Source organism: Gallinula chloropus (genome assembly GCF_964237585.1).
Source record: "Gallinula chloropus genome assembly, chromosome: 1".
In the NCBI taxonomy this organism is placed as follows: Eukaryota; Metazoa; Chordata; class Aves; order Gruiformes; family Rallidae; genus Gallinula; species Gallinula chloropus.
Window position 1 is genome coordinate 130,227,073 of NC_140085.1, and position 23,932 is coordinate 130,251,004.

General features: G+C 40.5%; 1 protein-coding gene across 1 annotated transcript in view; it reads left to right on the top strand.

Moving 5' to 3' along the window:
* Positions 1–23,932, top strand: part of SH3KBP1 (SH3 domain containing kinase binding protein 1) — a 233,214-nt gene that overhangs the window by 138,919 nt on the left and 70,363 nt on the right. Inside the window, exon 6 of the mRNA XM_084262660.1 lies at positions 2,021–2,217. Within this exon, the coding sequence (XP_084118786.1) occupies positions 2,021–2,217 (197 nt within the window). The remainder of the gene's footprint in view (positions 1–2,020; positions 2,218–23,932) is intronic.

Below are 23,932 nucleotides of genomic sequence, written 5' to 3' on the forward strand. Positions count from 1 at the left end.
CTCTCGTAGAAACAGAAATGTTACTTACATTCAACAGGGAGCTGTAGCAGCCACTCAGGAGTCCAGAGGGTCTAAGCATTTTGCTTAGTCTTTAGTCTTTTTGTTGTTTCTAACTGGGAAGTTTCTCTAATTCATGTTTTGGATACAGATAATCTCAAAGCAACATACGATGGTTCCTTTCCTAGCAGCACCCTGGTATGTAAGTCATTTAGCAGATGAGTCCCTTGCATCCTGGAAAAAACACAATGTTGTGCCTGTAGACCTCAGCACTAACAGTGGTTTCTGGGGTTCATTGGAAGCTTATAGTAGCCCTTAAAGATGACGCTATGTTTTACTGGGTAGTCATGTTCCTAAACAGTGAATTGCCAAGAATACATGAAGTCTTTCCCAAAACCAGTCTCTGCTCACCAGCATGGTAGAAAGTTGTTGGATGGAGACAGTCTGTTATTAAAACTAAAGCCATCACTTGTGTCAGGGAGGCAAAAGCAAATGATTTAATTGTTAATATTTAAAATTTAATTCATAAATATTTTCATTTTCTTCTTAAATTTTGTTTTGTTGTCGTTGTTAATTCCTCTTTTTGGTTTTGAGGGACTATTCTCATATAGGCTGAAAATGCTATTCCCATGCTTTCAGCTCAGGAACACCGCATCATTCTGTTTCTGTTGCACATACATATTAGGGAATCATAGAAACTGAGGCATTACAAAGATTTTATAAAACTTTGGACATGCTCCACAATTTGCAGCCCCTTTATAGGGATCCAGTAGACTTTGTCCAATCTTGGTGCCATTTCTTTCCTTTTTGGCAGAAATGCAAATATTTTTTGTGTGACATTACTTGCTCACCAGAGGAAAGAGGGAAGAGATTTGTATATAATCTCTACTAGATTTTAGATGTCTAGAATCTTCCTTCTATACTGGCAGCCTAAAATTAGAAAATCCATTGCAATCACTTTGTGAACCTTGATACAAAAATAAGAACATAAGTTTCCTTGAAATTTTTCTTTCTTTGACTTCGGAGATCTACATCTGCAGCACCATGAACCCTAGTGAGACCGTGAGGACTTAAATTTGTTGTTATTAGGTAGAATTAGTGCTGTAGCAGTAGCAATTGCTGTGGTTTTCCTGGAAACATAATTAAGTCGCTTCATAATGTAGGAAGGAAGATTTAAATGATCTGGGGGATTGTTTAAATTGGAGGAGATGTCAGTGGGTCACTTCTGCTGCCAGTGACTGTTTGGCCTGATTCTGCACCATTCTGCAAAGTGGCTGAAGCATCACCATTACCGCATCTGTGGCCTCTGCTACTCAGACAGCAGCTATTTTCAGATAAATTTTCCTACTCACTGAGAGAAGTAATGCAAATCAGAATGTCAGTTTTGATTTATTATATTCCTAGAGGATAGTGTGCATGGGTGCTTTTCTTATGAGGCTGTCTATGCTGCAGAGAGATTTAATTTCCAGCAGGGAACGTATTATGCAGCTTATTTGATTGCAAATTTGTTTAAACAGCTTTCAGCTTTATTATTTCCTAGTTAGGTAATGTAGCTTTAGATACTAAGTGCATAATTGGCTTGATATGAGTCACACAGATTGAAGGTACAACGCGCCTGGTCTGACTGCTTGTTAGCTTTAAGTGGCTTTGTACAATAGCTGCCCTAGAACTGAACTTAACTCTTTCATTTATTGAGTTCTCTTCTGAATAGTTTTTGTCTGAGGAAGAAGGATTTTCTTGGTACTGAAGGAATGGCCATCTTCAGTCATGAAGTTTTGATGCCGGAGTATGCATGTTTTGTGGATTGGTGTAAGTTCTGACCTGTACACCAATGTGATGAAATAAAGTGATTTTTAAAACTCAGAAATGAGTGCATGGCACAGAAAGCATCTTCTGTACATGTTTCTTGTGGTTTCTTTTTCCTTGAGAGGATGGTGGGAGGGATCATTTTCCAGTCACAATCTGTTTTGAAAATAGCGAGCGTCACACCTGAGATTCCTTCTTCCATCCTTTTGCTTCACAGGCCTAAAAGATGCTACAGGATCTGAGAGTGATGGTGGTGACTCTTGCAGCACAAAATCAGAAGGAGCCAATGGAGGCACGACAATCCAACCCAAAAAGGTCAAGGGGGTTGGCTTTGGAGATATCTTCAAAGACAAACCAATAAAGCTACGACCAAGGTCAATAGAAGTTGAAAATGACTTTATCCCAGTAGATAAGGTACGTGTCTTGTCTTAATCCTCCTTTGGTGTTGGTTTAAAGAAGTTTTCATTTTAAAGTTCTAAATTCTGTCATTGGCCCAAACTTGAAGCTCCATGGTCATTATCTTTCAGTGGATGATTCTGCTTTCTTTAAATTCTGCTGCACACCAGAAAGAATATTCCAGCAAGGCTAGCTGTCTGCAAGGATTCTAACATTGCTTAAAGCTTTACTCTTCTGTTCATACCTCCATCTGTTTAATTTGCCTTTTTTCTCCCCCTAAGATAATTCTACTTTAGGGATTTTGGAGAACAAGACTGGAGAGGCTTTACAGCTTTTTACATTATGGTAAAAAGAAATTGCTAATTCTTATGTAAACTAAGAGGGAGTACTGTCAATATGCCATCAGTTTGCTTGAAAAATGGAAGCTTTGGCAAATATCTAAATACCTCAACTTAGTACTGGATTTTTTGATTTAAAGGATGCTTTCCAAAATCGCCTAACTTTGTTTAAAGGGATTAGGAAAAGAGAAGGCATGGGTTTGTTCTACGTGACATAAAAGAAAGTCCTGAGATTAACACTTGGGAATAAAACTTACTGACAAATTGAAACACACCATCTTTTTAGAGTGCAATGTTTGTTCCAAAGCCTCCAAAACTATCACTAACTAAATTAGAAATAGAGACTAGAAAGCAAGATGAGGTGTTTTTACTAAACTGGAGGAGGCAAAGTTTAAAAAAAAAAAAAAAACGCAAAAGGATTGATCACTCTAAGGTATGTTTATTAGGAGAAGAAAGAGGTGCATTTTTTCCTAATGAAGTAACCACCAAGGAAAAATCTGTGAAATCCTCCCTTTAAGTGAATATGCTGATATGCTGTGAAGTGTTAGGAGGCCTCCATAGCTTGGAGTTCTGCTACGGACATAGCTAGGTGATGCATTTTCTTTGGCACCACGCTGATTTTAAGAAGCTCCTAGGCAGCTGCCCTTGTTCCCTGTTGCAGCAGCAGCTTGTTGCCTTTTGAGTTGTGCATGTCCAGGCGTCTGTAGAATCAGGTGCTGGGTGAATTACATCTCTTTGGCCCACAAAACTTCTGTTTTGTAACATACGTTGTTTCAGTGATGTGATTTCTAGCACAGCACCTACCTCTACCTATGCTCTGAGGTTTAGTGGGACATCAGAAGAGGAGATTCTATAGAGACATGGTGGAAACATCTTGAGTTAGTTATACTGAGGGAGAGTTGGTTACTATTTTACAGTAATTGGTTACTATTTTACAGTAGACTGCAATTCAAAATCTGTATATGGAGAGTAGAGAAGAGCTGAGATAACATAAGTAAAGGAAAAACCTAGATTCTATTACTCCTTGACCACTGCTGGTATCTTCAAAGCCTGCATGGTACCCTGCTTTCCTTCTCTTTCTGGGTGGGCTCATTAACTGATAACGAGGAGCTTTGTTAATGTGCTGAACCAGGAGCAGTTAAACTGTATTCCAATGGCACCTCATCAAAGGACACCCGCCCTCCCCTGGGATACAAGACAGGGCGGGCCAGCCCAGGCCTGGCAGCGTTGAGTGAGCACTAGCTAATGAACACTCAGGGAACAGGAGAGAGAGCAGGGAAGCCTGCCGTGCGTGGAGCCATCACGGTGTCTTTCTGCAGCACGGTCCCTTTATGACCCTGATGACCTGTCAGTGTTCAAGGTGCGTCTGGACCCCAGGAAAGCTTTGTAAGCACGCTGACAGAGGCTTGTACTGGAACAACAACTGGGCTAACTAAAGGTTTCATTTTCTTTTAAGCCCCGTTTCAGAGGATGTTTGGTTTTGTAGTTTGATGGCTGCCTGTGATCTCGTACTTACAAGTACGAAACTTTCCTTACAAGGAAAACTGGTTTGTATGTAAGAAGCACCTGATAGCAGGCAGACTTCAACTCACACATAGCTGTACTTTAACCTTTTGGTGGGTTTAGACTCAGGGTGTAAAAACTCCTGTAGCATCAGGAAATGTGTATTTTAGTAATGCAGTTCTAAAAGAAGTGAGTTTTAAAGTATTAACTGCCCACATCTAGGTATGTAAAGGAAATAGTGTGTTTGTTTTGGGCTATGTTCTTTCTGCACTATTATAATTTACATTTATAATTGGTGTGTAACATAAGCAGTCATTTGTAAGGGTGATGCTTATGTGGGCACTGACCAGAATTCAAGTATTGCACAAAATTCAGTTCTTCCGAGTCTGATACAGGCACATTAGAATTTACAAATGGTAAGCCTCTGTTAATGCCACACTAAGGATTTCTCCTGTCTGCAGTTTATTATAATTGTAGCTATCTCTACAGTAGTGATTATAAATGGGAACTGATTAAAATAAATGATGTATCCCTTGAACTCTGCAGTCCCTTTTTTCACGTGAAGTGTTCTCAAAGTGCTGATGAAGTGATGTTCATCCCCTGAAGTGTTACTGCACTTCACAATAATGAAAAGTCTTACCTTTGTTTTTCACAAGGAACAAATATTTGTGCAGCATAAGTCAATAGGTTTGTTACCCAGCCAAAAATATACATAATTTTCAGAAAAATTCTAAAATTTTCCATCCTGCCCAGAGACCTTCCTTCTTTCCTATGTCTGCAGGTTTCTCCTAAAGTTGACATGATTAGTGAAAAATAATGGCTTCATTTTTATAAACACAGTCCATTATTTGTGTTTCAAGTGTGTAGATAACTAAAGGCATCATTTCTTTGCTGTTGTTACGTTTTTCCTGAGTAGGGTCGGATGGTTAACCTTTGAGCCTTTCAGAGGCTCCAGCACTGTGCTCTTTGCCTACTCATAGCTCCAAAACATGATTCACTGACCCAACATTTGGTTACAATGGCAAACCATTAACCTCCAAAGTACTTTTCTCCTGGCTACAAGAAATTCCTCCCTCGTTATTGGCATGTTCTTTGGCATTTAATGCTGACCAAGAGAGAGAAAATCCTGCATTAAGTTTGTCATTCCAAGCAAGGTCATGTTTAGCTTGAGAGCTCTGCATACTGGATCAAAAGTCTTGCATACGACACAGAATGTCAAATTAGAACAAATTTTTCTCTGGCAATGTAGTTTTTAAATGGATCTTTGCCCTGGTATGTGCCTCGCTCATTTATGAGTAACCCCAGTTTTTCAGTAACTTGCAGTCTTTTGAAGAGGCAGGAACACTGCTTTCCTTGCTTCCTTCTTTTATTCTTTTATCATTTTATTCTTGCTGAAGTTTGGGAACCCTAAAACAACTTTTGTTGCTTATTCTTGATACAGTAATTGATGAAAAATTTTATATATTACTGTAATGATGTGCTACCTATTTGATTTTAAATATTTCCTAAACAAGTACTGACTGTTTTTAAAGCATTGGTAAATTACTGTGAAGATTTTAAAATGTGGGCCTATTTAGAACAAGATAATTCCCATGGAAAATGTCAGTCCTATTTACAGAACAGGTTCTCCTTTTGTTGTTGTTATCACTTTGTGTTCAAATGTGCTTTCAATTTTATGAATCATAGGGTTAGATCATATTTCACACAGAGGTGAGATGAATTATTGGGGTGTTAAGTTAAGAAGGCTTTTACACAAATATTGGCAGGAGGACGAGGGCAGAAAGGATTGCTGCCAGTTGAGCAGAAGCAGATGCCATTTGGCTCTCCTGTAAATCACCAGGCAGTTTGATGTGCTCCAAGTGTTAGTTCAGTGGTAACAACATAGGATATAGTGGCCATTGTCTTTTAAGGTGATCAATAAATTCTCAAACTAAAGGCAAAACTGAGGAATCATGTGAAATCCCATTGGTTTTATTGGTGTGCAGAACTCACTGCTTTGCTGTTCTTTGTTCTAAAAATCACAGAAGCAAATTATCCTAGGGACATTAATGATGCAGTTGGGGGAGTTTAATTTGAACAGTGCCATCAGAGACGTGCTTTTTAAAACAATAAATTAAAAAATCAAATATTTATGCTTTGTAGGCCTTTTCTTTGCCTGTTTGCGTTGATGAATCAGCTGCTGGCCATGTGTAACTAGAATCAGATTCCTGAAGCTTGGCTCTTTCAAATTCCTGTAAATGATAGTGAACTAATTTACCATGCTGCTGAAGACATAGCTGGCTGACAGATGACTTTTTAGAAGAAACACAGTATGTGTACAAGCATATTGTGTCTCCTGAAAGGTTGAACAGGTTTTATGGTCAAATAGGATTTCCCGTTTCACATGTCCTCCTGCTCGTGCCACTCCGAGACATGTAAACAGGTCTTTGTGCTTATTTATTTTTTCCTTTTTTTTTTTCATTTTTAGTAGCTTATCTAAATGGCTATTTCTAGGTTGGACTTCCTTCTAGTATGATCTGTATTTGCTTCTGCTGTTCTAAGCAGCTATCACTTTTTCCTCTCTTGTATCTAAAAAAAACCCTAGAAAAGCATAGGAAAATTAATTCAACCAATGCATTCCTTAGTCTGAGTTAACTGTATCTGGTTGGTGTATGAGTTGAGGCTTCGGCTGGAAATGCTAAAGGCCGTAATAAGTGAATATAAAATAAAAAGCCTTAAAAAGCCATTTTGATCTTTCTGGAAACTGCCTTTACTTCAGAAGAGGCTATTGAGAGGATTTTTTACATATTTGATTTGAGATACATTTGAAATTTTTTCAGGCAAGGCTTTCATAGTTGGCTAGCAGTGGTGAATTTGAGCGGAGTTAGATTTTATTACCAGCCTTTGTTGAGGTTATGTTAGTGTTTGCCAGAATTTAATGTAAATTACATACTCAGTCATCAAACTGGGGCCACTACTGCAGCCACTGTAACAAGTTAATATAAAGGAGGGAGAGTGCCATGGCTCTAGATCCAGCAACTTGTAAGATCTGGTGTTTAGGGATCCTTCTCACAGCAAAACACTGAATTTATACAGAAATTTTGAATTCTGTATATATTTAGTATGTTTGGCAGAGAAGAAATGGAGAATAATGGAAGTAGACACAAGACCTGTAAGGGCTTGCAGCTCCTGTCAATTATTAAGTCTACCTGTCCTCTGTAATAAGACAGAAATTTACAGACTCTGAGACGGAGTGCGTGCAAGGTCTGAGTTTCTATTTTAAGCCAGTGAGTTTGGGACCCAGAACCTGTTGTGAGGACCTTGCACTGTCAGTCACATCCTTGCCGCACCTGTGCTCTCCATTCCTTCTGCTCCTTGTGGAAAACAGTTCCCCGCTTAATTTTCAGTTGCTATTGAAAAAGAAATCTTAAGAGAGGTGCAAGGTGGAGGCTCCTCCTGGCGTTTTTAAACCTGCTAATGATGTGCCCCAGCTCTGCCAGCGCTGCCCAGCAGCACCCGTGGTGCCGGGCCAGCACCGGCTGTGGGTGCCGCGCGCGTCGGTCTGCGCTTGCCTCTGTATCGCACAGCTCACTGCTGTGTGCTTTTTGGAGGTGCTTTGGAGGTGCTTGCTCCCTTAGCTGGAACGTTGAAGCCAGTGTTCAGAATCCTCAGCTAATGGAAAAGTGGATGTGAGTGAAACCACCTGGTCCTGAAGAAGGCTGTTAAAAATGCCTGCTGAGGCAAAGACTGTGATGTATGGAGTGTGTGCAGCACTTTGCACTGGAAAGCACAGGTTTCTGGCATTCATTTAGCTGGAGATGGCCACTGGCGATGGCAGTGGTCGTGGCAAGCATCAGCAGTGTGTCAAGCTCTGTGTAGAAACTGGGGGAAGCACTCAGCTGTTCAAGCAGCATTTGTGGTTTGCTTTCGAGTTGTCATCTGACACAGCCTGGCAGCTCTGCCCTTACCTCTTACTCGAGGAAAGAAGGACCCTGGCCCCTCCTGCAGTTGTCATAAGAGCCAGGCTGCTTGCAGCAGGGACTCGCTCCTTTGCTGGTGTAACTTTCCATTCCTTGAGTTCAGTGTGGAAAAAGGATTTTTGGGTGTGCTTCATTATGCAAAAAAAAGCACAGATTTGCAAATGGTGCCTGATGTTCATGGGCCACTGTGGATGCTATAAATAAGTTCTTTAGAATCTCATTACCTTTTCTGGAGAAACTAATTCACAGCAATAAGAAGGAAGGATAGGAAAAATATGGCTGGCTCTTAAATATGGGACAGTTGGAAAAGAGCATACCCCTTTAGAGGAGGCTGGCTCTCAGCGGGACTTGGTACCGAGGGGCTAGAGCGGGAAATGGAAAATCAAGTTTAAAGAGAGGAACAAATTTGATAACGTCTGCTGGAGATGAGTCTCAGCTGAGTCACTGAACTGTGCTACATGAGCGAATAACGTCTCCTGATCTCCTGCATACTTCCTGCCCTTCCCTGCTCTCCCACTAGATAGCTTTGGTTTCGTGTTTTCTTGCTTTGGTTTGTGAAATGTTCCAGCTGCCTGAACAGAGGTGTCCAGGTGTTTGTGACAGGGTTTAGCTTTCACAGCAGCCTGCACTAGCAGCTTTGCACGGAGGAGGTTACCCACACAATGGTTTGTGCTGCCTGTGATGGTTGGACTCTAGATAAATGCAAGATGGTTGTTATCTATGACACAAGACTTTACACGTATAGAGTTGGTCTTTATTCAGAAAATATTTGTCCATAGGGAAGAAACACATCAAGTATGCATGAAAACATTGTCAAGTTCTGCTGCTGACTTGAGCTACTTGACGAACATATAGTAATAGAAGCAGAGTAGTATAAGAAGTATTGATAGTACCTGAAGTTACTCCTGAAAGTAACATGGAAAATCTGTTCTGTTCTCCTGGGAGTGAGCACTGGGCTTCTGCCAGCATGAGTTCTCTTGGAGGAGCGCTCTCTGGGAGGGAATGCTCCTCGGCTCTCAGTCATGGTTTTGATTAGGAAATCTTAGGATGCTTCAGTCTGAAGAACAGGATGTGTAGGTTTAAGCTAATGGGATTTTATTTCGTAATTGGGAGACAATAAAAATATGTGTGTTGTAAGTTGCTCTGGATCAGCTGATGATTGGTAGCTTGCTAATCACAGTAAATCTCTGAATTTCAGTTGAGTCTGTACCATTACCAACACTGATACCCCCTCAGGCATTTTAAAAAAAGAATCATTAAAACCCGCAAAATGCAGTCCTTTAGTAATTTAAAATAAAACTGATTTCATGAGTTCCAGAGGTACTTGATGGAGACATAAACTGAATTTCTAGGGAAGATTTGGTTTATGTTTTAACTTAAGTACAGAGAAAAAATACTTAAGAAAGTAACAATAGTGACATGCAGGCTGGCAAGTTGGCTTTTTTGCTGTTTGTTTTGTAAACTGTGTCTTAGTGTTTCTAAGTGAAATGATTTTTTTCTTTCCCCACTTATCTTTTGTCAGATAATGTAACTTTGATTTTTAATTGCCGCATCCAAGTTGTTAGGTTTTTAGTTTTATATTTTATATTCTTTAGATTTTATATTCTTAGCACCCATGTATGTTGAAAATTAAAATAACAAATACAGTTATGCAAAAAAATAAAATAACCCATCTGAGTTTGGGGATCACATAAATAACTTTCACGCTTGCTGAGGTATTAAAAAGACTGATGACCATAAACCAAACTGAATATAACCTGTGAATTACCTAGAGTAAAATTTATACACTCATCTTTTACTGTCTTTTCAGATTCATGAGTTTGTGGTATTTTTCTGAATGGGTTTCCTTTTTTAAATTCTCCTTTATCGAGAATTATTTTTTTTAAAGTCACACCTGATGATATGGAGTCCTGGTGGACAATGAGTTGATCATGAGGAAGCAGTATGTGCTTGTGGACAAGAAGGTCACTGGTATCCTAGGGCACATTAAGAACAGTATGACCAGCAGGTCAAGGGAGGGTCTCCTGACCCTCTAGTCTGCCCTGGTGAGGCCTCAGCTGGAGTATTGTGTCCATTTCTGGGCTCCACAATTCACAAGAGATCAGGAAGGATTGGAGAGTCCAGCAAAGGGCTACGAGGATGGTTAAGGGAATGGAACGTCTCTCTTACGAGGAAAGGCTGAGGGACCTTGGTCTGTTCAGCCTGGAGAAGAGAAGGCTGAGAGATCTGATCAGTGTGTGTAAATACCTGAAGGGTGTCTGTCAAGAAGATGGGGCCAGTCTCTTTTCCCTGGTGCTGAGAGGTAGGACAAGGGGTAATGGACATAAACTAGACATAAGAAGTTTCACCTCAACATGAGGAAAATTTTCTTTACTGTGAGGAGCACTGGAACTGGCTTCCCAGAGGTTGTGGAGGCTCTCTGGAGACTTTCAAAACCCACCTGGATGCTGTCCTGTGTGACAAGCTGTAGGTGAACCTGCTTGGCAGGGAGGTTGGACTAAATGATCTCTAGAGGTCCCTTCCAACCCCAACAATTCTGTGGTTCTGTGATTCTGTGACTGCAGTACTCATACATTTATTTACTCATAAATTGTCTAAAGTGCAAATGGGTTGCAGATTATTCTTCTCTCTTAAATACCAGTAATTGTGCATTTTCTGGAATTGAAGTTAATGACTTATTGTAAAATAATTTACCTTCAGGAAGATGACAGGCTCAGTAGGCCTTCAGACTTTGCTGTGAATCACTTCAGAACCTGTTCTGCAGCCTGGTGCAGGCACAAGGAGTGTTGCTGTGAGAGATGTTGCCATCATCTTCTGCCCATTTCCATTCTTCAAAACACCCTGATACTTTTTCTGGAGATCTGCACTCGCAGTGATAGTCCTACTCAGATTGGTTATGATTTGCTTTCGGTATGAGGCCAAAGGGGATTCTGGAGATCATCTAATCCAAGCCTCTCAACTGGATTAGGACCAAATACATATAAGTATTGCCCAGGGGATGACTGGATTTTAAAAAAGCACCAAGTCAAGAAAATGGTGTATCCTCCCCATGTTCTCGTATTTCACTGTTGTAGCAGAAAATGTACTGTAATATCCTGCATCTACAAAATGACCTTTCTTCTTTTTCATTGGAACCATGTTGAACAATTTATTGTCCCCCTTTCAAAATCTACATACTGTCTAAGTTTATCACATCCTTCCTCACACTGGTTCTTAAAACTAAAGAGAACTTAAAACTGAAGAGAACTTTTTTTTTTTTTTTGCTTTTATCTGTTTAATGTATGAGTTCAGGGGCTTTTTTGGTTTCATAATTGTGTTGGCACTCCCATGAGAATGCCTCTGTAGAGAATGGGATGAATGTCTATAGGGAATGTGTTGAGTGCACCTAAGTAAGCCCAGAGTTAGGCATGTTTGTGTGCAAATGCTTACTGAATAGTGTATAAGGTCAAATGGAAGTAGAGAGTGTGTAGTATCTTGTGGCTTGCTTCAATATAAATCTTTAATTTCTTCCAAATTATCTGAGAAGCCAAATGCATGTTTCCCTCCCTTGCTCTTTCAGTCATTTTAAAGTTGAATCTTTGTGAGGAGGTGGTATTAAGAATTTATAAGGTTTTGTTGTGGTTTAGCCCCAGCTGGCAACTGAGCCCCACGCAGCCACTCGTGCACTCCCCCCTGGTGGGCTGGGGGAAGAGAGTCAGAGAGGTAAAACTGAAAAAACTCCTGGGCTGAGATGAAGACAGTTCAGTAGGCAAAGCAAAGGCCAGGCACACAAGCAAAGTAAGACAGGGAATTCATTCCCCACTGCCCATGGTCAGGCAGGAGTTCAGCCCTCCCTAGGCAAGCAGGGCTCCGTCACGCCCAGCAGTGACTTGGGAAGTCAAACGCCTTCACACTGAACATCCCCTCCTTCCTCCTTCTTCCCCCAGCCCTCTATACGCTGAGCATGACATCATATGGTATAGAATATCCCTGTGGTCAGCTGTCCTGTCTGTGTCCACTCCCAACTGCTTGTGCACCCCCAGCTTCCTCGCTGGTGGTGTGAGAAGCAGAGAAGGCCACATGAGCACTGCTCAGCGGTGATGAAACCACCCCTGTGTTAGCAACACTGCTTTCAGCGTGAATCCAAAACACAGCCCCATACCAGCTACTGTGAAGAAAGTTAATTATATCCCAGCCTAAACCAGATTTTCAAGGAAGAGAGCATCATCTTTTGGTGTTTCACTTTCTTTAAAAACGAAAGCTGAAACAAAGGCATCAATGATCCTAATGACAGTTAATTTTTGTGAGTTTGTTGTGCTTTTTTTAAATAGAGAGACCAATAGACTCAGAATTTGTCATAAGCTCATTTTCCTTCGGTTATTTGCAAGACTTTCTGTTTGGGCTGGTCACACAAAGTTTGTGCATCCTTGTTCACATTGCCTTTCCTAGCTGTCAGTCTCAAGAAGCCAGGAGAGACTAGACTGACTTGGGAAAGGAGAGGAAACTTCTCACTGCGAGTAAGCAGAGGTAGGAAAGGCTCCAGATTTCCTGTGAAATAAACAAGTGGAACCTTTGTTTCCCCGGGATGGCCCGAAGTGTGAGTCAGTGTCAGGGCTGGGCTCCTGCGCTCGCTGAGCTGAGCTCATGCAAGGAAGGGGCAGGACTCCAGGGCTGCTCTTGGACACTTGGAGCTGCTGAAAGGCAGTTTGGCTTCGCAATGGGAGAGGAGGTATTTCTTTTACAATTAGTCGGGGTTTTGGTTTTTGGTTTTGTTTCTTTTTTTCCTGTGACTGTGTAAAACTGTATTGTAATTTAGATATAATGCAGAGCGCTGGATTCTTTGGTTCTTCTGCCCGCTGTGTAGATGCTGGGTAGGTAAAAAGAAAAAGAAGGAAAAAGAGTGCTGGGGATCCTGAAGTCCTTTTTTGCTGGAGAGGAGAGGAGCATACTAGAATAGGGGGTTACTTTTGTGTGAAAACATATTCCATCCTGGCTCTGTTTAGCTTCTTTTTTTTTCCCCTTTCGGACTGTTTGGCCATTAAACTTGCACAGATGTTTTTTATTTCTATATTATTTGGTTTCAATTTTCTTACTCTAAAGAGTAATGTAACTTTTCAGTTAGACAAGGCTAGTTACACAATCTTTAGGATGCGTTGCTCTTTCATACGTCTGCTTCGTAAATGAAAAATCACCCCCTTGCCCCCCCCTTTTTTTTTCCCCTCCCCAAATGCACTAATAAAACTGCACTACTTCTTTTGGGCAGAAAAAGAGGAGGAGCTTTACTTATTCCTCTTCTGAGTGAGGTGACATTTGGTGGGTTTTGTACAAACGAAGAAAAGCGATACGAATGATTTCTGGAGCAAATGATATAAGGATAATAAAATCTAAATGGAAATTATCCTTTCCTTCAAGAAACAGCAAGGAAACTGGAGTCAACTGATGCTTGTAAAATTTTATAGAAAGCTGAATGGAGAGACACCAAGTAAACTGTTTAATGACTTGCAGATACTTTGGAGACTTTTAGGACAGAAATGTAAATTTCTCTCAACTTTGGCTTTTCACAGTTAGCGTCAGTAAGCTGCATGCAGAAAGGAAGCTGCAAGTTTTCTGAGCTTTTTCTCTTTAAAAGTGCCTTGTGTCTTTCTCTTTTTCTGACTTAAAAGAGGAAGGAGGAAAGGAGCAGTGCTAAAGGAGACCAGCCAGGCACTGGGTGGAATAAAAAGTCTGCAGGCCAGTTTCTAAAATGCCTTTTTAATTCATTTTTTCATATATTTCTATAGGAAGTCGGTAGCGTTTGGTGTTTCCAAAATGGTTCTTAAATACTATAGGCATGAACTTATATTACTACCTTTAGTTGACTCAGTGCTTCGTAAAAACTTTCCAGCAAAATCCAAGGAGAGAGAGAAGAGGACTCAGCTCCTGGGGAGGGAGGGTTGGTGCAACAGTGACTGGTAGCCAAGTACAGACTGCTGGTCCCTGGTTTCTTCTGGCCCTGGGCTCTCTGCCACATGCTGGCCACCCAAAGAGCAGTAGACCTCCATACGTACAGCTGACAGCTTCTTGAGCAGCAGTGTCTGTACCTAGAGCACTTGCTGAAACAAAAAGCTGAAGCACATGATATTAGTCATTTTCCATTTGTGCAGCGAGTTTCAGAGCTTCATCCAAAGGAGAAGAGATGAAATTCCAGTCAGTTCACAGAGAACTGGATGGAGATGCTAATGCATTTTGCTAGGTCACTTGTTGCTCTGCGGTTTTCCCTCAAAGAGTTTAAAATAAAAATATCCCCCTGATTTGCCTCAGTAACTTCTGTCCTGATTTCAGTGATGCAAGGTGGGGGAAAAAAAGCCACTCTAAAAAAAAAAAAGAAAATTAAAGATAATCTGAGAAGTAAAGTAGAAACATGATGCCAAAATGGAAGAAATATTTCCCATCAGCACTGTGTCTAGGACTATCTGTATGACAGTTTAGTTTTATTTTTAAACACTGAAGTTGAAAAATATAATTAATTGAACAGCTACTTGGCAGTTTGTTGCCCACATCATAAATTTCACAAAAGAGCAAAGAAGTATTGTTTCCACTTTAAAAACTGAAGATATTAGAGAAAAGCCATTCCCTGCTCATTGTTTTCCTTGGGATTTTTTTAATTTGAGAGATGAAAGTAGCCACACTGCTTTCTTTCCTGCTGGAAAAGGCAGCAGAGATCCGTGTCACAGTTGTAAGGTTCATTAATTTTTATAAAAGAGGGAGGTTTCATAACAGCATTTTCTAAGCTGGATGGTACAGTCTGGATCACGCTAGTTACCAACTGCAATCTAGACAGGCACGGTTCTCCTGGGAGAGTGGTGAGGAATTTCGTTCACTCGGTGCACACTGACTGGCTCCAGGATTCTTCCTAGAGGAGATCGAAATTAATAGCGAACCTCAACCTCCAAATGGGGAAATTCCTGGCGAGGGTTGCAGGGGGGCACAAACCTTTACATTTGTGAGCCACAGTCAGTAAAAGGGGGAAATGAAAAAAAATAAATAAACCAGGGAGGAAAGATTACTTATCTGCTCAAAAAAATACTTAATTCTGCTACAAAAGCACCTCCTAGCATGGCACAGCTGCAGCTTGGGAAAGAAATAAAATAAGCTTGTTCATAGAGCTGGTTTTGCTGTGCATGCTTTCCATGCTTTGAGATGAGGCAGTTGGGAGCGTGCTGCGTGGGCTTCATTCTGCATTTACCACCCCCTTTTTTTTTTCCTTATTTGATTTAATTTGCTAAAGGGTTTTTCATCAGTGAGTCTACTATGTCCTGCTCCATTTGCTCCAGCAGCATCTACCTAATCTAACCTCTTGCATTTGCTTTCTCACCGTTAACCTTTTAGGAAGGCAGATTTTGAGTTCATTAATGGTTTGAAACTGATGGTCTGACAGCATCAAATGTCAGGTTTCCAAACTTTACAGAAATATAAATGTTATAAAGCGTTCAATTTAAGGCACACCGATTTCTCTCCTGTCCAGCACATCAAGCGTATCAGTAGAAGAAAGCATTTCCACTCTCCTCCCTGCCCGTAATTTGAAATGTTAGGGACTTGTCAAAATACCATGTTACAAAGCTGTAGAGTGTGAACTCACCTGCTGGTAGAACAGGTTTAATTGTGGAGAATAGTGATGTAAAAACCAGAACGTGCACTCTCCTCTCTCCAAGCCTACCCTGAGTTTTAATGAGAATGATGTTTCGCTGTTCGTATTCGTCGATGGTTTTGTTCCTACTCCCTTTTCCATCCAAGAAGTTAATACAAAAATTTTCCATTGCATATTTTACCTACTGGTTTCTTTGACCACTGTTTGAGATAGCACATATTTCTCCGGTGGCTTGCATAACAATAATGAAGATATTCTTCATGCTTTGTAGGCTGCTGGTGGTCTGCTAAATACCTGATGGTTTTAGTGCATGGATAGATGGATGGGACATTTGATGCTTGCTCAGGTCATTTCTTAATGTAGCTCAAAAGCTGGAAATGAGTGCTAAAGTAGTTTTCCATTTAAGCAGTTCTGAAATTGCTGAAGAGGTGTTTTGGAGTTGTAAATGGGAAGTTAGAAACCTGACAAAAAGTCTCACTAATTAGATGTCTTCCCCACTAATGACGGTTTGAGACTCCTTTTAATGCAAAAATACAAATTACCTGAATGTGGAGGATATAAACAGTTACAGCTCAGCATAAACATCAATATTATGGCTGAGGGAGCAGTGTGTGTTCATACACTGAAATATTAAAATACTGTGCATCTGAAGACATAGAATGCGTTAGGTTGGAAGGGACCGCACCCCCCTGCAGTAAGCAGAAACATCTTCACTAGATCAGGTCGCTTGAGCCCCATCCAGCCTGACCTTGAATATCTTATCTCCAGGGATGGAGCCTCCACTACCTCTCTGGGCAACCTGTTCCAGTGATCTACCACCTTCACAGTGAAGAACTTTTTCCTAATATCCAACCTAAATCTTTTCGAGTGTAAAACAATGATGCCTCATCCCATCGCTACATGCCCTCATGAGCGTTCTTCCCCAGCTTTCTTATAGGCACGTTTCAGGTACTGGAAGGCTACTATAAGGTCCCCCTTGGAGCCTTCTCTTCTCCAGACTGAACAAGCCCAACTGTCTCAGCCTGTCTTCACAGGAGAGTTGCTCCAGCCCTTTGATCGTTTTTGTGCCCCTCCTCTGGACACGCTCCAACAGGTCCATGTCCTTCTTGTGTTGAGGGCTCCAAAGCTGGACACAGTATTCCAGGTGAGGTCTCACTAGAGCAGAGAGGCAGAATCACCTCTCTGGATCTGCTGGCCACACTGCTTTTGATGCAGCCCAGGACGTGGTTGGCCTCCTGGGCTGCAGATGCACATTGGTGGCTCATGTCCAGCTGTTCATCCATGAGTACCCCCAAGTCCTTTTCCACAGGACTACTTTCTAGCACATCATCTCCTAAAGCTATAGCCCTTTCTCAGAGAAAATCAGAGACAGTTAACACCTTTTCACACCACTTGATAGAGTTGAATTTATTCAGGAGGTTGGTAAGTTGTTCTGAGCATTTCACTGAGGGTGCTGTGGTAGACTTAGTCTTCCTAACAGGTCAGAAAAAGTTTGAGATGGCTAAAAAGGAAATGCAAATATATGATTCTGTCCTCTGGATTTGTCTATCATTCCATTAGCTGACTCTCAGTCTCGTGTTGTTTTATTATAATCTTTTAGACTCTCAGTGTGTTTCTCTGCTGTTGTGGGAACTACAGAAGATGACCCAGGGAAGCAGACTTACACATGGCGTAAAGCATTTTTTTCCACTGAAAATCTCTGTAACTTCTTACAAGTCAGAGAATTGAAATTAACCTGTAAGAGTTACTGCTTTAAAATTCTGAAAAGTTTTCTAGTTATTTTCTCCCTGTGGTTTTGTTTTCTTCTTAACTGTGAAATGTTTTGTTTAATAATGTTTTTGGGGAGAGAAGAGTTACAGTAATCCTTTGAAATTTCCCCTGTGTTATCACTTTGCTTTTACATCACGTTGCTTTCTTTAGATTTACATTCCAAAGTGTAATGTATTCAATCGCATTTCCATATGTTAAAGAATGAGATTTCCAGGACACTGGAAGATCCTGAGACATCTGTAATTCAGATCAGAACTGTGCCTGGGCTGGCATCATGCCTCCAAACAGAGGTCAGTACTGGAAGGGAAGAGTGTGAAAACAGGGTAAAAATACAGATAAATTCCTGCAGTGAGTCTTCACAGCCTCTAGTCGTTTTGAATTTGGTGTTTAAGAACCTTAATGAATTTTTTTTCTTCGTCAAATTGGGTAGTCACGTTTTCATTGCAGGTAACATGTCAGCATGTGTAACTCTTTCACAGGAGTTCCACTCAGCTGAGTCACACACTGTGGGAAGCAGTTACCTCCCTGTGTTTATTTTGAATGTAGTACCTGCTAATTTAATTTGATAGCCCTTAATTTTTATTACTGGAAGAGATAATGAGCAAGTCCACCCTATCTCAATGCCCCTCCTGAATTTTATAGACTTGTCTTTAATGACCTATGTGTACCTTTTTTTTTCCCCAGTATGAGGTTTGGTTGTTCTTCCTGACTTTTTGTTGTTTTCCAGTTCCTTTAGGGACTGAGGTGGGTTATGTGTGAGAGGGGAAAGAGGAGAGAAGGGCATACATACATGGATGGATGGATGGATGGATGGATGGATGGATGGATGGATGGATGGATGGATTTATACAGCATTTTGATAGTGTTTTCCATTGTTCTTCATTTCTTTCCAAAGTATTAACAACTATGTGTTTTGAAGCCCGTAATTTCTGCCTAAAGATAGTGGGTTTCCTCCAAATGTGTAATTTTACTTCTCTCTAAACTGAATTTTGGTCTTTCTTCATTTCTGGATCATCTGTGAACATGTGGAGAAGAAAGGCCTTGATCTAGATCCCTGACGGACTCCACTGGTCTCCATGATGAAATCCTGCCTTTTGTTTCCTGTCTTTTAATCAGTTACTTATCCAAGTTAAGCTTTTTCTATAAAAGATGATCATTAAAATCTTTTTAATCTGCTTCTTTCAGTTTTTAGTATGCACTTAGGTCACAATTTGACTCCTCTTCAGGAGCCAGGACCGGCAACTTTTTATTTTTATTTTAATGAAAATTGTTGTGATTTGACCATGCAAAGTAGAAAAGATCACGCCGGACTTACATACAGACAGCACTGTGTTGATATAACACCGTTATTTATTGATTAGATATCGGGGTTTGTAGATTTATTGATAGATCCATAGGCGGGGCAGGGGGGGAGTTGAGAGAGAGAGAGAGAGAAAGGTAGGTAGATGCATCAAGATAGATGAGATATATAAAGGTAGGTTTCTAAAGATAGCTCTGTAGATAGATGAGCAGGCTGTGGTTCTGGCAGGTAATATGCAAGGACTGTACAACTAACATATTTAAAACCAGCAACTATCGTGGGATTCTGTTGACTGAGTTTAGATGTCTTTGATGTTTCAAGGTTTCTACACAGTCTGTAATAAATCATGATAAATCATCATTAAAATAAGAAGTAATTGTGAATAACATACTAAATAGATAAAAATTATTAATACAAGACAAAATCAGTGATCGAAGTCTAATTGCAGCACCTAGTGCTTTCTCCTAAAGAAATACACACCTGGAAAGTCTACCAAAGAATTTACAATTCTAATCTTTGTTTTGTAGCCATTCTCCCTTTTTATTTTAAAGGTCTTTTTTCCATTAAAAAAACCCAGACATTTAATTGTTGTTATCAAATAAAATGTGAAGGAATAACAAACTCTGAGACATCAAGGAATGTTGGATGTAGGTTGATTAAAACATCCTGGTCTTTCTTTTTTCCCTCCCTTTTCTGTTGTATGTAATCTTTCACAACAGTATGTCAGAGGTAGTGCAGGCTTGCCATTTTGTCTTTATTTTGCCATGGATGTTCAGAACCACATAAATTATTCCTTGTCTATCCCAGTAAGTGATTTTCTAGGTCTTCTCTGTATGTGATTTCCAAATACTTTTGGATGTGATTACGTAAAGCACCTGTAACTTCTTCTATTAAATATTTCAGAAGTTACAGTTATTTTAAAAAACAAAGTAGGGTTTTTTTTTTTAAAAGGTGACTGTTTCTTAAATAGTCAAAGCATTTGTTTTCAGCCTTGATGTAGTTTCAGTGGTTGAACTGATGAGAAGAGGTAGTTTTGCTTCTTTTTTCAGTTGTAAAAAGGCAGCACATCAGAGGAATAAGCATCTGTGATAAATCGGAAAAGAAAGCCTCAGCGAAATCATCTTTTGTTCCAAAGTTTCCCTTGCTTGGGGACCTCAGTGCTGCTTCCTTTACTTTGTTTACTCTCCAGCTTGCTTGTATGCTTGGATTCCAGTGTACCATATACGCAGCAGTTGTAAGATGCTCTGACATTCCTTACTCAATTTCCAGGGCACCAAGTGAACTGAGTGTGGTGTAATGTTATTACAACCCATTTGCCACTCTCTGGAATGAGAGTTAGGGTATTGTAGTAGGATTTAGACTGACATGTTATTTTTGTGTCATGCCTCCCTCCTCGCTCTCTCCCTTTTTACTTTTGCATTCAAGAAGTAACTTTTGTATTTGGTAAAAATGTGTCAGTTTCTGTGTGAACAGTAGAAATCATTTTCCCCCAGACACCTTTAGTTTTTCTGCCTGTGCATCCTAATTCCAAAAGCCTTTAGCATTTGAGCAGGAGATACCAGTTCCCGGAGGACTGTTGTTCATGAACAGTTGGGGGGCCTCCACCTCTTCGCTGTTGATTTCAGACACTTGTCTGCCATGCACAAACGTTTTAATTGTGATAGGAGTCATGCTGATGGCTGCAATGATGTTAATTTTCAAGGAGCTCTGATGGGATGAAGGCTTTGCTGCTTTGTTTTACAGGATTTTATTTGGAGGGACATCTGTTATTTAGAGATTTGTTGATTTTGTCTAGACAGAGAGAATTAAGGTGCCAGCAGTTCATATGCTTTTTAGAGTTTTGCAATCTTGCTGAAGAATTGTAAGACCTTTCACAGTATAATATTTTTCCAAAGAAAAAAAAGTATTTATTTCTTTACAAAGATATACTGTAATACAGATGGCCTATGTTCATCCAAGACCAAAAGTAACCTAGTATAGACATCAGTTGGAAAAACTGCTCTTAGGTCTTGCTGGAATATGAACTAAGCATGAATATCCATCCTTTTAAGATTGTCAAGTCAAAGGTAATACAGCTTGACTATGTGCAAAGAAACTGTAATAAGAAATGTAAAACTCTTTCTGTTGCTTTGTTGTCTGCATTCTGTGAAGTATTTGTCAAAAATCTTACTAAAAATGTTCTGTGGGTGTGTGCCACATCTGATCCTGTGGTCAGGGTGGCTGTTTTTCCTTGAACTATCATCTGGTATATAGAGCTGAGTGCTTGACTGTCATTCATGTTCCATCTTTTGAATGATATAAAGGCCAGCACTGCTGCAACCTCTCCTTGAGTTGCCCTGAGCACGGTCAAAATGTGATATGCTGGCCTTGGGAGTTATTAAAGCACACTGTGAGATGCTCACCATACTTGCCCAATGAGCTTGAGCTGGTTTAAATGAGCCCTGCAACTGCGAGTTGCACCTTACCCTGTGAACATAAATTTTCCTGCCTGGGTTCAATTCTACCCAGATGGTTGTGCAGCTGGTTAGTGAAGCAGGTAGCATTAAAACTCGCTTTTCTTCTTCCTTCTCCTCTGCAGTACTTATTAACACGGAGCAATCCCCTCTTCTCCACTTGCAGAATGCTAATGTCACGGCAGAGGGGAGGAGTGATGGCACAGGAATCAGTGGCCGAGGGTGGCTCCTTGGGGGGGGCGTTGCCACCTTTGGTGGGTGGGTTTGGGCAGCAACTGGGCTGTTCCTTCTCTCTTGCTCACAGCAAGTGAATTACGAGACACCTGTGAGACACCAGTTATGAGACATCTCTCTGCTCATACTCAGAGTAAACTAGGAACAGGAGAATAAAAACAATTTTTCTTGCCTGTGCTTGCAACAGTCTGGTTGTAATTGAAGTCTTGATGAAAACTTGTTTCCTGTAGCATTCATTCACCTAACCTAGTTTTAAGGAAATTACCCTGGAATGTCCTCATAGATGATGTCAGTAGAAGTGCGTGCAGCTTGGGCAACTGGGGCTCTCTCTATTAGCTGGGTGTGTTTTGGGCAGATGTACCTGTCTAGTTGGTATTAAAAATTACTGATAATTGTAGTTCAGGAGCATGTGAGTGGTATTTCTACCAAACACTGCTGGGTAGAAAGTAAGTACAGAGCAAGAAGCTCTTTTCGATGACTGAGGCAATCAAATGTGCAGGCTTAATCACACTTTCCCTAAAGAATTTTTGGGTTTTTTCTATAAAGGTTTCTTAAAATTCCCATTACTCTCTTTGAAGTGGCATGTGGTGACCCTGTAGGAAAAGTGTTAACTCTGTCCTTTTGGGGACCCCCAGGATAGCAGTACTTGATCACGCTGTCATAGAAAGCATTTTATGTGGAGTTGAGTGTTGGTATCAGGGGAAAAACTGAAATCCCAGACATTTCTCTTATTTTGTCTCTGACAGAGTAAGAGCACTTTTGATATCTGAAAGCTTTTGGGATTTTAATATTTGGGCACTTTCAATTTATTTTTTTTAAGGTAAACCAAGTAGGATGATAAAGGACTTGATGATGTTTCTTAAGCACTTGAAGCATTTTAGAAAAAAAAAAAAAGGAAATTAATTTGGCTTCCCCATCACACCACCAGCATTATACATGGTCAGTAAGAAGCTTGTTTGTGGTTCTGCTTGTCCAGAGCTGGAAGAATCTAGTGACCGTTTCTGCTTCTTTGTGAAAAAGGTGTTATCAGTTCCAAAATGGACTGTCAAAGATAGATTCAGGAATACAGCTCTTATATTGTCAGTAATAGTGGTGTGGATTTACACGTAAACCTTTATATAAAAAAATTCTCATGCATAAAAACAACACTCAGAAATACTAGCTCAGTGTTAAAAGGAAGTATTGTGGTCAAAGAAACATGACACATTTTTTCCCTGACCGAATCATTGGGGTTTTCTGAAATTCTAAAAATTCTCAAGATACAGAACTGCCTTTTCCCCTCCTGTGTACAACGTCAGTGCATATTGTTCTATTTTCACTATTCAAACTGATGATATTACACCCAAAACCATTAGTGTTTCCAGCTCATACATCCCGTTTTTATGATTTTTATTTTTAAATTGCTCTGTGTATTCCTTAAGAATATCTTAATGGAATTAAAATTCAAGTAGCAGTTCCAAAATATTTTAGCTAGGGCAAAGAGCTCAATATGCTTTCCAGAATAAATACTGATGCTGAGTGAATCTTTTTCCCTTAATCCTGAGTAAATAAGCTGTTGCTCTGAGACGCCTATATTGGTTAAAGGAGACTCAAAGGATAGGTATGTTCCTTTAGTGCAAAGAAGTATAACTAAATTCTTCTGTGCAGATGTAGCTGGTGCACAAGTGGCAATGCAATTGAATTTTCGGATTAAATATTCTGTAGACATGAGACCTGAAGAACAAAAGTAAGCAGACAAGTGAGTTTTCAACAACAGACACCCCTGAAATACAATATTAAAATATCCTGAAGGAGGAAGCTTGATCACAGGTCTACTTTTCTTCCTCTGACCAGGGTTGAATAGCTGTAGGGAAGGGTCGTAGTGCCCTCAAGTGAGAAAACCCCACTCGGTACTGACCGGTGTGTGCTCTGCTTCTCTCGTGTCGTTCTCTGCTGTTTGGGATTGCAGTTAAGCCAAAATACATTAATGAAAGGAAATGAAACTGCTTAGATTGTACCGTGACCTCATTCACATGACTCTGTGTGCCACCTCAACAACTTTTGTAATCGCTGTGAATTCAGTATCAGAGGAAACTGGTCTGCAGCGATAGGGATTTGCAGCGTACCAAACTGCCACCGAGGCCCCTCCTGCTAACTGAACCTGCTAGGCTGGCCTGCTGCTGGCTTCATTAAACCGAGCATTAGTACTGGCAGGTTGCTGCTAAATCTGTCTCATCCCTCTGCATATCTGTACACCAAACCACGGTCATTACTCATGCTTTTATCAGCTGTTTTCTGCAGCAAGAGGGCACTTTATCCCCTTTCATCTTTAGGATTCTCTTGTCAGGCGATTAGGGGGATTTGTGTCTGACAGCCAAATAATCTAATTATACTCGCCTTGCGGAAACGCTGGGATCAAGATTCTGCTTGTTCTGTTGGTGTGTTCTGTTGTGTGCTGGGAGTCAACCTAGGCTTGGAGTCAGGAAATGTGAACTCTGTGTCCACCACACGTTTCTTGTGTGACAGGACTGAGCAAGTCAGAGTGGTGTCTGCAGAGCAATGTAAGTGAAACAAGGCTGACAGCCACCATC